At 47.0% G+C, this 16,787-nt stretch overlaps 1 protein-coding gene across 1 annotated transcript; it reads left to right on the top strand.

The window, feature by feature from the left end:
- The first annotated feature begins 1,130 nt into the window (after positions 1-1,130).
- LOC115339276 lies at positions 1,131-11,739 on the top strand. The gene is made up of 3 exons (XM_030008995.1): positions 1,131-1,187; positions 10,735-11,490; positions 11,587-11,739. The coding sequence occupies exons 1-2, from the start codon at positions 1,131-1,133 to the stop codon at positions 11,485-11,487; spliced, it is 810 nt and encodes a 269-aa protein (XP_029864855.1). The 3' UTR covers positions 11,488-11,490; positions 11,587-11,739.
- The last annotated feature ends 5,048 nt before the right edge of the window (positions 11,740-16,787 follow it).

Genomic DNA, 16,787 nt, shown 5'->3' on the forward strand with positions numbered 1-16,787 from the left:
TTCCCCAGGGCTCAGTACTGGGGCCAGTTCTGTTTAATATCTTTTATCAATGATCTGGACGAGTGCACCCTCAGTAAGTTTGCAGATGACACCAAGTTGGGCTGGAGTGTTGATCTGCTTGAGGGTAGGAAGGCTCTACAGAGGGATCTGGACAGGCTGGATTGATGGGCTGAGGCCAATTGTATGAGGTTCAATAAGACTAAGTGTCGGATCCTGCACTTTGGTCACAACAACCCCATGCAACGCTACAGGCTTGGGGAAGAGTGGCTGGAAAGCTGCCTGGAGGAATAGGACCTGGGGGTGTTGGTCAACAGCTGTCTGAATATGAGCCAGCAGTGTGCCCAGGTGTCCAAGAAGGCCAATAACATCCTGGCTTGTATCAGCAATAGTGTGGCCAGCAGGAGCAGGGAAGTGATTGTTCCCCTGTACGCGGCACTGGTGAGGCTGCGCCTTGAGTACTGTGTTCAGTTCTGGGCCGCTCACTACAGGAAAGACATTGAGGTGCTGGAGTGTGTCCAGAGAAGGGCAAGGAAGCTGGTGAAGGGTCTGGAGAACAAGTCTTATGAGGAGCGGCTGAGGGAACTGGGGTTGTTTAGCCTGGAGAAAAGGAGGCTGAGGGGAGACCTTATTGCTCTCTACAACTACCTGAAAGGAGTTTGTAGCGAGGTGGGGGTTGGTCTCTTCTCCCAAGTAACAAGTGATAGGACGAGAGGAAATGGCCCTCAAGTTGCTCCAGGGGAGGTTTAGATTGGATATTAGGAAAAATTTCTTCACCAAAAGTGTTACCAAGCATTGGAACAGGCTGCCCAGGGAGGTGGTTGTGTGACCATTCCTGGAGGTATTTAAAAGCCATGTAGACGTGGTGCTTAGGGACATGGTTTAGTGGTGGACCTTGGCAGTGTTAGGTTAATGGTTGGACTCGATTATCTTAAAGGTCTTTTCCAACCCCTAAATGATTCTATGATTCTATGATTTGCTGAAGTTTCCTTCTGGTTTCTCAGGAGCTGGAGACAAGCTCTGGTAATGATCAGGAGCTAGGAAATGGCTTGGTGGCAGCAGCTACCCAATGAGGGTACCCACTACATTGGGCATAGGTAGGTGCGCTTTCTGAGGCCTGGGGGGTCTGACTTATGGCATGGGAAGATGGCTCCACCAACTCTCAGTTCAGAGTGGTCTTCAAGCAGGAGGTACGTGCCAGTCTTCTCTCCAAGAATCTGGGTTCTTGTCCTTGTTCTCTGGCCTGTTCATGCATTTTATATTAACTTCTAATAGGATAAAATCTGAAATATTCCTTGGGGCAGGGCCAGGAAGTGGACTACAGGACTTCCAAGGAAGTCATGCTTTTCCTGTATTTGTGGATGAAGGCACAAACTCTCTCTTGGCAGTTATGTTGTATTTACTGTACCTAAGACTACTCAAGATGAAGAGGAAACTGAGCACAGACCTCCCTTTCAATCGACAAGTGTTTTCTGCTAGGCTAGTAGATAAAAACCCAGGTGATACTGCCACCTTTTGCTGCCAGGCTTGGCAAACAAAGCAACTGTTGTTCTCTTCCTTTCATAATACAGTTGGTGGTTGTTGGGTGTGTGCTGTGATTAATAGGGGCATTGGCTCTTCAAGCAGAGTCCACGTAGTTTGCGCTTCCCACTGGCTTAGAATGGATTAGGAGTCTGGATGCTAAGTCACGATGGTTGTCTGTATGTGTGCGCAGAACTGTGGGACTTGGATCCAAATATTTTGAACGATGATAAGAAATAAGAGAATTTGAACTTCCTGATTCGAACGCTATCTTTGAACATTGATGTTTATACTGACTTATGATGTATGTTGGCTGTAATCTTTTTCTTGATAGTAAAACTTAATCAAATCTGATTTTTGGGTGGATCTGTGTAGCTGACAAATACAAGTTGAAAGCGCCTCATGAGGACTGCGACAAAATGCAGGTGTGATTTCATTGTGGGTATGGAAGGCACTGCCAGTTTCTTTGCTGTGAAATGCCCAGGGACATTTCAAAGTGAGGTTCCAGTGAATTACAGTTCTGGAGTATTGCCACATACATAAATATTCACAATGCCACATTTCTTTGCGTTTCCCAATGCTAACAAAACAGTGACAAGGAAAGCAGACGTACACCTGACATGCCAAGAAGAGAGCTGGGAGGGACAGCTGGTGCTCTTCCTGCCTCTCGACAAGATCTGTGGCGACCCAGAAATACAGTCAATTCATTTCTAATATCCCCAATGGCCTCGTCTCTAGGTGGTGTCAGAATGTGCCTAACGCGGGTACATCATCCACTTTGGGCCCACAGAAACCAGCCAAGAGCAGCTGTAAGAAACGAACTGACAAACAAATGGACAAGCAGGGCCCGTTGAGGTGGCTGAGTTGCCTCCCTGTTGCAGAGCACCCACGGTCAGACCATTTCCCAGGAGGGCAGGAGACCTGGGTTCAACCCCACCCTCAAACCGAGGTGTCTCTTCCACAGCAGGGCCCACCAACCAGCACTGGGGCATTTGTACCCTGCAAGAAGCAAGGAGAAAGAAGAATTCAGCCTCGATCTCCCTCAGGCACAGCCCAGGAAGGCTGGCAGACGCACGCAAGGCTTTGGTCATGGCTTAAATGTCACAGTGGCTCCAGGGCTGAACCAGCTCCTGGCTGAAGAGACAGCAGGGTAGGGAGAGCAAATGCAGTTTCTAGCATGTGGGACTTTCTGCACAGTGCTTTGAAATTAAGAAACAACATATGCCTGGCTGGTGAGACTCCCTGTCTCTGTTTTTTGTTTGAAAGCTCTTTTTCAGTTTGCCTCCTCAGCCTCCATTTCCCTCTACTTAGAACAGGATCCATCTCCTGCTCTAGCTGTGCTTGCCTGTCTTTTTCCTCACTTACTCAATGTAGAATAATTACTTACTTTGAAGGGTAGGCTGTCCTCAGTAATGCCAAGACAAATATATTCTGCTCTGTCTCTGTATTCCTCTGTCTTCCAAATGTTTACTGAGAGTGGAAGTGATTCAAACAGTTTTGTAGAATCACAGAATAATTTGGGTTGGAAAGGCCTTCTGGCACTTATCCACGCCCTGCTCAGAGCAGTGCTGGCGTGGGTGTTAGGCCAGGTTGCTCAGGGCTTTGTCCAGCTGAGTTTGGAGTACCTCCAAGGATGGGGACTCCAGAGCCTCAGGGCAACCTGTTCCAGTGTTTGACTACCTCCATCGTGATTTTTTTCTCCCTCATAAATGTCAAAGATTTGGTAGAGGGGCTGCAGGGGTGGCCTCTGTGAGGAGAGGCTGCCTCTGGACTGCCCTGAGTCAGTCACAGTCGGTTCCAGCCGGCTCCAGCAAACCCACCGCAGGGCACGGCTGAGCCCATCCTCAGGGGGGGTCTGTCACACCTCTGTGAAAACATCTTAAAGTAAGGGTGGTAAACACCAAGCAAAAGGAGAAACAAGGCCAGAGCAGGAGGAGAAGGAGGAAAAAAGACCACACTGGACCAGGAAGGAGGAAAGAAAGAAGTCTATGCCTGGGCCAGGGCTGGAGCCAAGGGGCTGCTTGAGCAGGAGCTGAGAGGTGCAAGCGGGAAGGGGCTGCTGCCGGTGAAGGAACCAGCACGCACGCGCTGGGCCCAGTCTCTGCGCCGCCCGCTGCCTCACCAAAGGGGCTGAGCATGGCGTGTGGTGAGGGGACTGAGGAGGAAAACGTGGGGGGGGGGGACAGGGGGAAGAGTGTCTGAAGGGAAGCAGGGGTGCTTTTCCTAAGGGTTGGCTGGTTGGTTGTTTTCGGTCGTCTTTGATACCAGAACCTGCAATTAATAGATTGTTAACTGGCAAATAAATTACATTCATGGAAATTTCCTGAATGAGTAAATAGTTTTTGCCTGTGACAATATCTTACTGGAATTTCTCTTGATGCAACTTGTGACTGTTGGTCCTTGTCCTTTCCCAGGACATTCAAGTTCTCAGGCAGAACTGAGATGGCTTATTTCTGCGCCTCTCTTTGCAGCACCAGGACAGAGGGACATTTCTGTATCCAGGCTGCCCATGGAAAGTGCTTTGCCAATTGTGTGAGATGCACTGGACCCTGGGATAAAATAAGTGACACGAAGAAGTTTTTTCTGCCATTCCTTCCACCATAATACAGCATCAGGTATGCCTGTGCTGTTTCTGAAGGAAATTTGACCAACCTGTTCTTTACAGTGCCCACCATAGTACCCGACAATGACAAGGAAGTTGTCTCCTATCCTATCCTATCCTATCCTATCCTATCCTATCCTATCCTATCCTATCCTATCATGTTCTTTCCCTCCATCTGGATGAGGCAGGAGTTCTCTGTGGGCTGCCTAGCTACTGCCTCTGTTTGCATGCACGCCTGGGTGAAACAATAGGACTTACAGGACTTTGCTACCTGTGCTAGGCAGTGAGAGTCTGTGGCCCTGAGGTTATATGACTGCAGATGACGTGGGAAATGCAGCGCTTCAAACCCCTGTATCCAAAGCGAGCAGTCTAACTGCCAAGCTGTGGGCTATCAGCTGGGAGATGTGTGCTCTTTGTGCCCTCACTAGCCAGTGTGCAAGAAAGAATCGCATTTTAGAAAAATGCCCACAAAGGAACAGTAGGGGAGGCCTGGTGATGAAGACAGCCAGACGGGAGGTGAATTCCTGGTTGCTTATCTGTTTATGCTTCCAAAGAAAACCCAGCAATTATTCTGGCACCAGGACCCGGAACTAACATGTTTATTTTATTCGTGTTGAAGGCCTGTTCTTCCTTGCTTTGGGAGTGCACAGTGACTGTGAAATTGCCATGTGCTGAGTGCTGGCAGGATGAGTGGCTGCTGCTCCTCTGCTTGATGATGAGACGTATTTGCTGTGAATATGGTAACCTTAGGCATTATGTAGAAGGGGACAACGTCAACACAAAGGCAGCCATGTTGCGCAAAAAGCTGTAACTGCCTTATGTGATATCTCCAAGCTGTCAATATGTGTTAGGCATTTTCTGAGGCCATCTCAGTGTGAGGCTCTTCAGGAATTTCTATGTTCATTTGAGTTTTCTTTTTTATTTTTAGAAAGAATGAAGTTACATAAGTATTTTAACTGTCTGGGTGATAGGCTGTTTCTATTGTACATTATAGTGATGGTCAGAACTTCAGCTTATCAGGAAAGGTAAGGTGGGCTGCCAGATTTTATTACTTTAGCTCCAGGTATATTTCTTTTCAAGCTGACATAAAGAAAAATTCCTACCTCTGCTGTGATTTCAGAATCATGAGGTTTTCCATGAGGACTGCTCTAAATTATACTTTTAAAACCCTGGAGTGCTATGAGTACGATGTAACATTAGGCTACTGAAGAACCTAAACGTCCATAAAATTTTACTTTCCTTAATGCATATAAATGATTTCACAACTTACTTTCATGAGAACTATACAAAGTTTGCCTCTTTAATCAGTGTCTTATTAATAAGGAGTATGTTATCTTTGTAAGCTGCTTTTTTATGACATGTTTATAAGCTTCCTTGTAAAATGGTCAGTCAGGTCTTGAAGATCTTCAGGAACTGTAAGTGCATGTTATTTATGGAGAAAAACTGCAGAGTGAAACTACAGTGGCTCTCTCTTAATTCTTGCTTTGATCAGCCAATGTCCGTTTGGGCTGTGTTCATAGTTTTTTTAGTTTTTTGAAACACCAACATATTATTTTGAATATTTATGTATCAGAGAATACCGTTCTGAGCACAAATTAAATTTTGATTCAGTAGAGCTCGGATCTACAACAAAGATATCAAAGGGCTTAACATGAGTATTTATTCTGTTATCTGCAAATTGCATGACCTCTGATAACTCTCCCGATTTCATTTATAGGAAGGTGATTTTATACTTCCTCGAGATAGAAGGTTTCTGTCAATCACACAACCAATGTAATCATTGCCCTTCTGCACCAGTGTTTTTGTGCCAAGAGGACATGAGAGAAGTTATCTCCTTTTCAGGTCAATCCAGGCTCTCCTGCTGTTTATTGATGATGGGTGTGCATATCAGAGTAATACCTTCTGTTGCTGTGGAAACATTGAGTTGTATGAAGTCTGCTTGTGTGGATCTATCTGTGTCTATATATTTTTATTGACATGTGGTTTTAAACTTTTTTGGGGGAGTCAGAGTATTTGCAGAAATGTTAGTAACAGGGTAACCTGCTTTACATACAATATAGCAGAAACCTGCAGAGAATTTCAGCTTCTTGAATTCTTGTCTGCTTGTGAGTGCATTCCCTAGAATGCTGACACATACACAGAGTCTGCATGTCCTTGGGGAAAAGACCTCTTCGGTCCCTGAGTAGTGACAGCAATGTTAGATATTACTTCTCATAAATGAACCAGAGTGCATCCTGATACCACCTTGGCCTTCCCCTGTGTTGTGGTTTAAGCCCAGCTGGTAACAAAGCACCACGAGGCTGCTTGCTCACTCCTCCCTGCCCCGCCCCGTGGGATGGGGACGAGAATCAGGAAGGAGACAGGAAAAAAATAAATAGAAACTCGTGGGTTGAGATAAGGACAGTTTACTGTGGCAACACAAGGAGATAAGTTACCACAACAACAATAATACTAATAAAAGAATACAAAAACAAGTGATGCACAGTGCAACTGCTCACCACCCAGAACCCGACACTCCGCCACTTCCCACGCAGAGAGTCTACCCCCCAACCTGCTCCCCAGTTATATACTGAACATGATGTCACATGGCATGGAATAGCCCCTTGGCTAGTTCAGGTCAGCTATCCTGGCTGTGCCCCCTCCCAGCTTCCTGTGAAAATTAACTCTATCCCAACCGAACCCAGGACATTATCCACCCCTTATTCTATACCATCTACATCATGCCCAGATCCTACACTTTCCAATTAATCACCGCCACTTTCCCTGTCTCTGAGATATATATATACACTCCCCCCCCCCCCCCCCCCCCCCCGAATAGCATTCCCTTAGTCTATGGGCCATTCCTCTAACGTGTCCATCGATTTTATTTAACCCATGGCTTTGGGGCTCCATCTGTCATAACAGTCCTTCAGGGTAGGACAGATGGTGTGTGGTGTTGGATTGTTGCATGCTGTCTTGTATTTGGCACAACCCATACCCCTGGTCTGTGGTTGAAGATGTTGATCTTGAGGAAATTGCTGGGCGGCAGTTCAAGTTCCATCACTGCTGCACTTCACTTGGTTTCAAAGACCATCCGTCAGTCATTTGGGTAATTCTTACTGTAACACCCTTGATATGGCATATAGCCACTATAGATGTAATGACATACAATGGCAAGTTATTTAGCAATTAACGTCATACAGTCTAATTCACTGCCTATTCTCTCCCATAATCGAATCTCCTTGAGGTACACATCAAACTTCCCCGTCCTTCTGCACCACCTACCAGGTGCACCCAGGTCCTTGAGCAAAAGCAGTCCCACAGATGGGTTTGTCTCTGCTCAAGGCAGGACTAACCCAGACTGTCTTCCCTAACATACTCTTCATATGCACTACAGGGGCTTTATCTCCTTCTACAGAATGTGGAAGTCTTGGCTGGGTCTGGCCAGTCTGATTGGCAGATCCTCTAGTATTAACTAACCAGGTGGCTTTTGCTAAATGTGTATCCCAATGTTTGAAAGTCCCACCCCCCATTGCTCTCAGTGTAGTTTTTAGTGGTCCATTGTATTGTTTGATTTTCACGGAGGCTGGTGCATGATAGGGGATGTGATACACCCACTCAGTGCCATGCTCTTTGGCCCAGGTGTCTATGAGGTTGTTTCAGAAGTGAGTCCCGTTGTCTGACTCAATTCTTTCTGGGGTGCTGTGTTGCTATAAAACTTGTTCTTCAAGGCCCAGGATAGTGTTTTGGGCGGTGGCATGGGGCACAGGATATGTTTCCAGCCATCTGGTGGTTGTTTCCACCATTGTAAGCACATGGCACTTGCCTTGGCGAGTTTGTGGGAGTGTGATATAGTCAATCTGCCAGGCCTCCCCATATTTATATTTCAGCCATCGCCCTCCATACCACAGGGGCTTTAACCACTTGGCTTGCTTAATTGCAGCACATGTTTCACATTCATACATAACCTGTGTGGTAGTGTCCATGGTCAAGTCCACCCCTCATTCATGAGCCCATCTGTATGTTGCATCTCTTCCTTGATGACCTGTGGATCACAGGCCCACCGAGCTATAAATAACTCACCCTTACGTTGCCAGTTGAGGTCCACCTGAGCCACTTCAATCTTAGCAGCCTGATCCACCTGCAGGTTGTTTTGATGTTCTTCAGTGGCCCAACTCTAGGGTATGTGAGCATCTACGTGACGTACTTTGACCACTAGCTTCTCTAGCTGAACAGCAGTATCTTGCCACAGTGTGTCAGCCCAGATGGGTTTGCCTCTGTGCTGCCAGTTGCTCTTCTTCCATTGCTGTAACCACCCCCACAGGGCATTTGCCATCATCCATGAGTCAGTACAGAGATAGACCACTGGCCACTTCTCTCTTTCAGCAATGTCTAAAGCTAGCTGGATGGCTTTCACTTCCGCAAATTGACTCGATTCACCTTATCCTTCAGCAGTTTCTGTGACTTGTTGTATAGGACTCCTTACAGCAGCCTTCTACCGCTGATGTTTTCCCACAACATGACAGGACCCATCAGCGAACAGGGCATATTGCCTCTCATTTTCTCACAGTTTATTACACAGTGGGGCCTTTTCAGCACATGTCACCTCCTCCTCTGGTGATATTCTGAAATCTTCGCCTTCTGGCCAGTCCGTGATCACTTCCAAAATTCCTGAGCTGCTGGGGTTTCCTATGCGAGCCTGTTGTGTAATCAGTGCGACCCACTTACTCCACGTGACATCAGTTGCATTATGTGTAGAGGAGACCCTCCCTTTGAACATCCAGCCCAGCACTGGCAGTCGGGGTGCTAAGAGGAGCTGTGTTTCAGTACCAGCCACTTCTGAGGTAGCTCGAACTCCTTCATATGCTGCCAATATCTCTTTTTCAGATGGAGTATAGCGAGCCTCGGATCCTCAGTATCCTCGACTCCAAAACCCCAGGGGTCGGCCTTGGGTCTCCCCAGGTGCTTTCTGCCAGACTCCAGGTAGGGCCATTCTCCCTGGCTGCAGTATAGAGCACATTTTTAACATCTTGTCCTGCCCGAACTGGCCCAAGGGCTACTGCATGGACAATCTCCCATTTAATTTGTTCAAAGGCTTGTCGTTGTTCAGGGCCCCATTTAAAATTGTTCTTCTTCCGGGTCACTTGATAAAGAAGGCTTACAATCAGACTGTAATTTGGAATATGCATTCTCCAAAAACCCACAACACCTAAGAAAGCCTGTGTTTCCTTTTATTAGTCGGTGGAGACATAGGTGCTATTTTGTTGACCACATCCATGGGGATCTGATGACGCCTGTCTTGCCATGTGCCACCCTGCTACCTTCATCTTTCTTTACCCTTTTCTTTTTCTTCACTGGTCACCTACTGGAATACTGTTAAGGGAAATCACTCCTGTTCTGTTAGCAATCCTCTCAGATTACTCGTTGTAATCCTGGCCTTCTTACTTTCCATTTCCCTTTCCTGGATAGGAATTATCCTCTAGCTGAAAGAGTCCTTTTCCTTCCTTTCCCAGGCCATCCCTCAAATGTTCATTGCTTCCACTTGGAGTGGGAGTACAGTGACTACCTGCATTGGTCAAACAGCCAACTCTCTGCAAAGCTCCATTGCCTTTGTTGACCAGACCTCCATAAACTGTAAAAGGCCCTTTAGATGCTCATCTTCAGTGTAAGTAGATGCTTATACTGTCACCATCTAGAGCAGGCGGGAAATTCTAGGTAAAGATGCTTCAGTTTATGTGTGCTACATTTAGTATTTAAATCTGCAGCAGACTCCCCCCTCACAGTTCATGTGCCTGTCTGCCATTTCCATAAAGTCTGTTTAGAAAAATAATGTCTTATAAAGGACTGTTCTGAGAGTAAAGCAAAAGTTAGGCTGTCCAGATTCTTCTGGCTCATTTTAAGATTACAGGATTATAGAAACAGGTTATCTCTCTGTTGGCTAACATTAGCCATTTGCGCTTCATGAGCTGGTGTATGTTTGGGGTGTGTGTGCATGTCTTGTGTGTGAATGTACGTGAATTTTCTTAAAATAGTGAAATATGATATTGCTGCCTACAAGACCGGCAAAGCAACCTGTACATCTGGCCAGTTAGAAACTCCCTTCTGCAATGTGTGTGTATGTCTAAACAGTTATATGGTTGTCTCACGGCTTGCGTAAGACCCTTATGAATTGCCAGAAGATGCAATTTCTGTGAAAGCTTGTGTGCTGTCTGTAATCCTGTAACAGCCTGCCAACCTGCAACGGCTGATACATGCTCGCTCTTGAGCTGAGGGCTGTTAACAGGTCTATAGGAACCTGGAAGAAAGACAGCTTTTCTTAAAGAAACGGTTTTGAGTTGATTGAACTGCTAGTTGAGGCCTCAGGCTGCGATTTGTTAAGTGTCAAATAGAGAGCTTCTGTTGTACTTGCGTTATTACTGCTGTGGCTACAGGCTAGGTTGAAACTTAGACAATTTATTGTTGCATTAAAAATCTTAATTGTTCGATAATCTAATGCTGGGGAAAAGTATAAATGTCCTGCTCTCGAATATTAAGGAAAGCCGGCGAGGCACGCAGCTGCGGCGGCGGGCCAGCCCTGCGGCTGAGGCCGGAGGGAGGTGTACGGGGCCGGGCTCCCGGAGCCCGGGAAAGCCCAGGCCGAGCGGGGAGCCCCGCCGGCAGCCGGCAGCTCCCGCCGGAGGGAGGTTCGGCGGGCCCTGCCGGCCAGGCCGGCTGAGGGGGCTCGGGAGGGCGCGGCGGTGGGGCGGCAGGCAGGGCGCCGGAGGGGGCCGCGCACCCTGCGTGTGGGCCCGCAGCCCGGGGAAGGGCTCTGGGTCTCTGCCAGAGCGGTGGGCGCCAGCCGCGGAGCGAAAGCCAGTGTTTCTGCAGGGAAGGCCCCTGAGGTGTCTGATGCTCCCACCCAGACGGAGCTGGTCAGGAAGGAGACTTCGGTACAGACGGTCAGTTGCGACGAGTGCCCAGACCCTTCTCCTGGAGAAAAGGAAAGTACCCGCAAGAGATGCGCACGGGTTGGTGATCTGTTGTGTCAGGCGGCGGGGTGGCAGGAAACAGTTGAAAGGCTGCACGGTGTTAGAGGGGCCGAGATGGAGGTAGACAGGTGGTTTCAGAACCGTGCTCCTGTGGTGGACACCGCAGAGAATGCGGCACCTTGGACGCTGGTGACCCACAAAAGCAGGACTCTGCTTCGATCCCCACCCTCCAGCATTACCGCCAAAAACAGGTATGAAGCTTTAACAGCTGTAGACACCCACGAGCAAGGTCTGCGAGGAGAAACTGTACCAGCAGCACACAGTGGATACCGCAAAAAGAAACGACGAGTGCTCGTAGTGGGTGACTCTCTGTTAAGGGGCACTGAGGTGCCCATCTGCCGGCCTGACAGGGAGTCATAAGAGGTATGCTGCCTCCTGGGAGCTAAGGTCTGAGATCTTGCTGAAAGGGTGCCACAATTTGTCAAGAGCACAGACTACTATCCATTGCTGCTCTTTCAGGTGGGCACAAGTGACACTGCAAGCCAGAACCTGGGCAGAATCAAGGAAGACTACAAAGATCTGGATAGGCTGGAAGAGTGGGCTAACAAGAGCCTTAGGAATTTCAACAAGGAGAAATGTAAGGTCTTGCACCTGGGAAAACATAATCCAGAAGTGCAGCACAGGCTGGGATCTACCTGGCTGGGGAGCCGCTCTGTGGAAAGGGACCTGGGGTTCCTGGTGGACAACAAGCTCAATATGAGTGCACAGTGTGCTGCTACGGCAAAGAAAGCCAACAGGATGCTGCGCTGCATCAACAAGGGTATCACCAGCAGAGATAAAGAAATCATTATCCCACTCTACTCAGCACTTGTCAGGCCCCACTTGAAATACTGTGTTCAGTTTTGGACCCCGCTATGCAAAAAAGAGGTGGACAGGCTGGAGAGGGTCCAGAGAAGGGCCACAAAGATGATCAAAGGACTGGGAAGCCTGCCATATGAGGAAAGGCTGAGAGAACCGGGTTTGTTCAGCCTTGAGAAAAGAAGGCTTAGGGGAGACCTAATCACCGTGTTCCAGTATTTAAAGGGTGGCTACAAAGAAGATGGAGACTCCCTTTTTACAAGGAGTCACATGGAAAAGACAAGGGCTGATGGGTACAAGTTAATCCTGGGGAGATTCTGACTGGACACAAGAGGAAAAATTTTCACAATGAGAACAATCAGCCATTGGAATAATCTCCCCAGGGAAGTGGTGGATTCCCCAACATTGGAAACTTTTAAGGTTCAGCTGGACAGGGTGCTGGACCATCTTGTCTAGACTGTGCTTTTGCTAAGAAAGGTTGGACTGGATGATCCTTGAGGTCCCTTCCAACCTGGTATTCCACGATTCTAAGAAAATGCTTGTTTGTATTTACTGTAAATGCTACACATGGCTTTTCCCAATGGTTCAAGGCTAGTTTTACCTTTTTTTTTTCTTGAGTATAGCTATTTACACACAGTTATGTTCTGTTTTTTTTTTTTAAAAATAACAGTTTAAACACCTCATTTTAAGCCTTGATACCAGATGCTATTACTCAATAGTAGAATTGTCAGGGAAGTGTTTTGAAATAGCTAAATGCAACTTCATCAGGATGACACCAGGAATAGAGAAAGTTGGGGATTTTGACAGGATGTGGTATTTCTTTCCGAGAAGCTGTGATTCTGAAGAGGAAACTGGGAGTCTTGTTAGATAACCAGCGTATTTCAGATCTCAGATTAACTGTATGGTAAAAAGAATTAATGGCATCCCTGCATATATAAAAAAGAATATTGAGTAGGTATAGGGAAATTATTCTTCTACTGCATTCATCAGTGAAAGTGGATTTATCTAAGTGTAACCATCTAAATTGATCTGATTTTTCCACTGCAGGATTTTTGTCTATTATCTTTGAAGAAGAAAGCTAGATGGCTAGCTGTCATGGTTTAACCCCAGCCAGCAACTAAGCACCACGCAGCTTCTCTATCACTCCCCCTCCTCAACTGGACAGGGGAGAGAAAATATAACAAAGGGCTGTCATGGTTTAACCCCAGCCAGCAACTAAGCACCACACAGCTGCTCACTCACTCCCCCCCCACCCAGTGGGATGGGGGAGAAAATCGGGAAAAGAAGTAAAACTCGTGGGTTGAGACAAGAACGGTTTAATAGAACAGAAAAGAAGAAACGAATAATGATAATGATAACAGTAATAAAATGACAACAGTAATAATAAAAGGATTGGAATGTACAAATGATGCGCAGTGCAATTGCTCACCACCCGCCGACCGACACCCCGCTAGTCCCCCGAGCGGCGATTCCCCGCCCCCACTCCCCATTTCCTATACTAGATGGGACGTCCCATGGTATGGAATACCCCGTTGGCCAGTTTGGGTCAGGTGCCCTGGCTGTGTCCTGTGCCAACTTCTTGTGCCCCTCCAGCTTTCTCGCTGGCTGGGCATGAGAACCTGAAAAATCCTTGACATTAGTCTAAACACTACTTAGCAACAACTGAAAACATCAGTGTTATCAACATTCTTTGCATACTGAACTCAAAACATAGCACTGTACCAGCTACTAGGAAGACAGTTAACTCTATCCCAGCTGAAACCAGGAGAGGGCTCATGGGTCGAGATAAGGACAGGGAGACATCATTCACCAATTACTGTCACGGGCAAAACAGACTCGACTTGGGGAAAATTAACTTAATTTATTGCCAATCAAACCAGAGTAGGGTAATGAGAAATAAAACCAAATCTTAAAACACCTTCTCCTCACCTCTCCCTTCTTCCTGGGCACAGCTTCACTCCTGAATTCTCTACCTACCCCCGCCCAGTGGCGCAGGGGGATGGGGAATGGGGGTTACGGTCAGTTCATTACACATTGTCTCTGCTGCTCCTTCCTCGTCAGGGCGAGGACTCCTCACACTCATCCCCTGCTCCAGCGTGGGATCCCTCGCACAGGAGATGGTCCTCCATGAACTTCTCCAACGTGGGTCCTTCCCACAGGCTGCAGTTCTTCCTGAACTGCTCCACCATGGGTCCCTTCCACGGGGTGCAGTCCTTCAGGCACAGACTGCTCCAGCGTGGGTCCCCCCTGGGGTCACAAGTCCTGCCAGAAAACCTGCTCCAGCATGGACTCCTCTCTCCATGGGGCCACAGGTCCTGCCAGGAGCCTGCTCCAGCACGGGCTTCCCATGAGGTCACAGCCTCCTTCGGGCATCCACCTGCTCTGGTGTGGGGTCCTCCCCAGGCTGCAGGTGGATATCTGCTCCACCGTGGACCTCCCTGGGTTGCAGGGGGACAGCCTGCCTCACCATGGTGTTCTAGGGAATCTCTGCTCGGGTGCCTGGAGCACCTCCTCCCCCTCCTTCTTCACTGACCTTGGGGTCTGCAGGGTTGTTCCTCTCACATGTTCTGACTCCTCTCTCCAGCTGCAGTTTCCGTGCCGCAGCAACTGGTTTTTTTCCCTTCTTAAATCTGTTATCCCAGAGATGCTACCACTGTCGCTGATGGGCTCAGCCTTGGCCAGTGGTGGGTCCATCTTGGAGCCGGCTTGCATTGGCTCTGTTGGACATGGGAGAAGTTTCTAGCAGGTACTCACAGAAGCCACCCCTATAGCCACCACAGCTACCAGAACCTTGCCACACAAACCCAATACATTCCGCTCCTGCCTAGTTGCTGGCTGGGGTTAAACCATGACACTAGCATAGACTACGTGCCTAACATTTAGGTAGCTCAGGTTAAATGAGAGAAACCCTATTCATGAACCAGTAATGTGACCTTAACAGCAAAGGCGGCCAATGGTGTCCTGGGCTGCATTAAACAAAGTGCTACTAGTAGGTCGAGGGAGGTGATCCTTCCCCTCTACTCAGCACTGGTGAGGCCACATCTGGAGTGCTGTGTCCAGTTCTGGGCTTCCCAGTACAAGAAAGACATGGGCATACTGGAGAGAGTCCAGTGAAAGGACATGGAGATGATTAAGGGACTGGAGCATCTCTTGAAGAGGGGGAAGCTGAGAGAGCTGGGACTGTTCAACCTGGAGAAGGGAAGGCTCAGTGGGGATCTTATCAGTGCATACAAATGCCTGAAGGGAGGTTGTCAAGTCTCCCTCCTCAGAGATATTAAAAAGCCATCTAGACATGGTCCTGGGAAAGGAGCTCTAGGTGTCCCTGCTTGAGCAAGGGGCTTGGACCAGAGGATCTCCAGAGCTCCTTTCCAACCTCGACCACTCTGTGATTCCTTTTGACAGTCTTGGAATAATGTCTTCACTTTCAGTATCCTTAGTTCAGGGCAGATGCTGATCCTGCTCCTTCAAGACTTGGAGAACATCAGATCTATAAGACAAAAGGTAAAAATTTCCCAAGCTTTTTCCTGCTCAGTTTCTAGTGTTTTATATTCACATTCCCTATGATTATCATTATTAATAGCAATATCGTTTTCATATGGTTGGGGAAAGTATAGATAATAGGACTGTTACTGTGACCTGGAGCAACAGATGCACAAACCCTGCGGTAATTTAAGGGCCATTTTTGTTCTAGTGTGACTATTTCTGTTAATATAACCCAGTGACCTTCAGAGGTTCAGAGTTTATGCAATGCATATAGCTTCCAGATTCCACCTCTAGGAAATGAAGAGGAATCTTCTTGTGCTCCCTCATTTCCTTATTGTCCACATTTTAGGAAAATTAGGCAAACATCTTCATACTATGATCTCATGTCTTCTCTTCTACCTGTTGATCATCAGGAAAATAGTTGCTTTTGTCCATGTTCAAACTATCAGCAATGGCACTGGACTCTCCACAGTTAGAGGGGCCTGGAGACTTTACTGTTTCAGGCTCTTAACAAGTTCATGCAGACAGCTTTGCATCATTTACTGTCACAGAAGGCTTGTTTTTGCAATCATGGATGAGATTACTGTTAAAGTGGGAAAAAAAAAATCCAAGGCAAATAATTTAGAGGCCAGAAACTGTTCTTCCTCTTCCTTCTGTTCCTCCTGACTAGGTCCGTAGTGCAGAGCACTGGAAACTAATAAAAAGAACTAGGGGTTGTCACACACATTACTCTTTGTGGTGAGGCCCTTTTTCTCCATATGAATTAGTATAGCTCCTGGCATAGCAGAGCCCTGCTGTGCTTGGTGTCATTATCAATACTATAACAATAACAGTGATAATAATAATGTACTGGAAAACTTCATAGATGTAGAATGAAAACGGTAAATACTGCTCCCTCATTCAATGACACACAAATATCCATTAATTATTATTAGGTATGAAGCTAATTTTTGAGATTTGACTTATTAAAAAATGTTTTTGCCCAAGAGCCAGTGCCTTTTCTTACTAGGTTTTCATGATAATGCAGAATGAGATATTTGTGTTGCCACCTCCTAGCTGGTCAGAGCACTGCTTCAGTGAAGAAACAACTTCTAGTGATTTGCATAGTAATCCTTCTTATGTCCTAATGGAAGCAGGGAACCCACAAGTATTTTTTGTCCTAATATCTACTTGGAACTAAAAACCTTTCAAAAGACTTTCTTTTTTGCTTTTTCTCTGTGTTGTCTCTGAAATAAATCCAGTCCCACAGGAGATTCACTCATGGATGTTTTCCCACCAGAAGACAGGAAAAACTTGATTGAAATAATGAAGACTAGTCAAATGAATAGCTATTTTCCTATATCTGAGTCTTGGCAGGATGTAATTGTTGTTTGAAAACC

This window comes from Aquila chrysaetos, chromosome 3 (assembly GCF_900496995.4).
Source record: "Aquila chrysaetos chrysaetos chromosome 3, bAquChr1.4, whole genome shotgun sequence".
Lineage (NCBI taxonomy): Eukaryota > Metazoa > Chordata > Aves > Accipitriformes > Accipitridae > Aquila > Aquila chrysaetos.

Coding starts and splice junctions, on each gene's coding strand:
- LOC115339276 (XM_030008995.1), top strand. CDS start 1,131: ATGGCATGGGAAGATGGCTCCACCAACTCTCAGTTCAGAGTGGTCTTC. Junction 1,188..10,734: donor GAGTGGTCTTCAAGCAGGAG/GTACGTGCCAGT, acceptor GGGAAAGCCCAG/GCCGAGCGGGGAGCCCCGCC.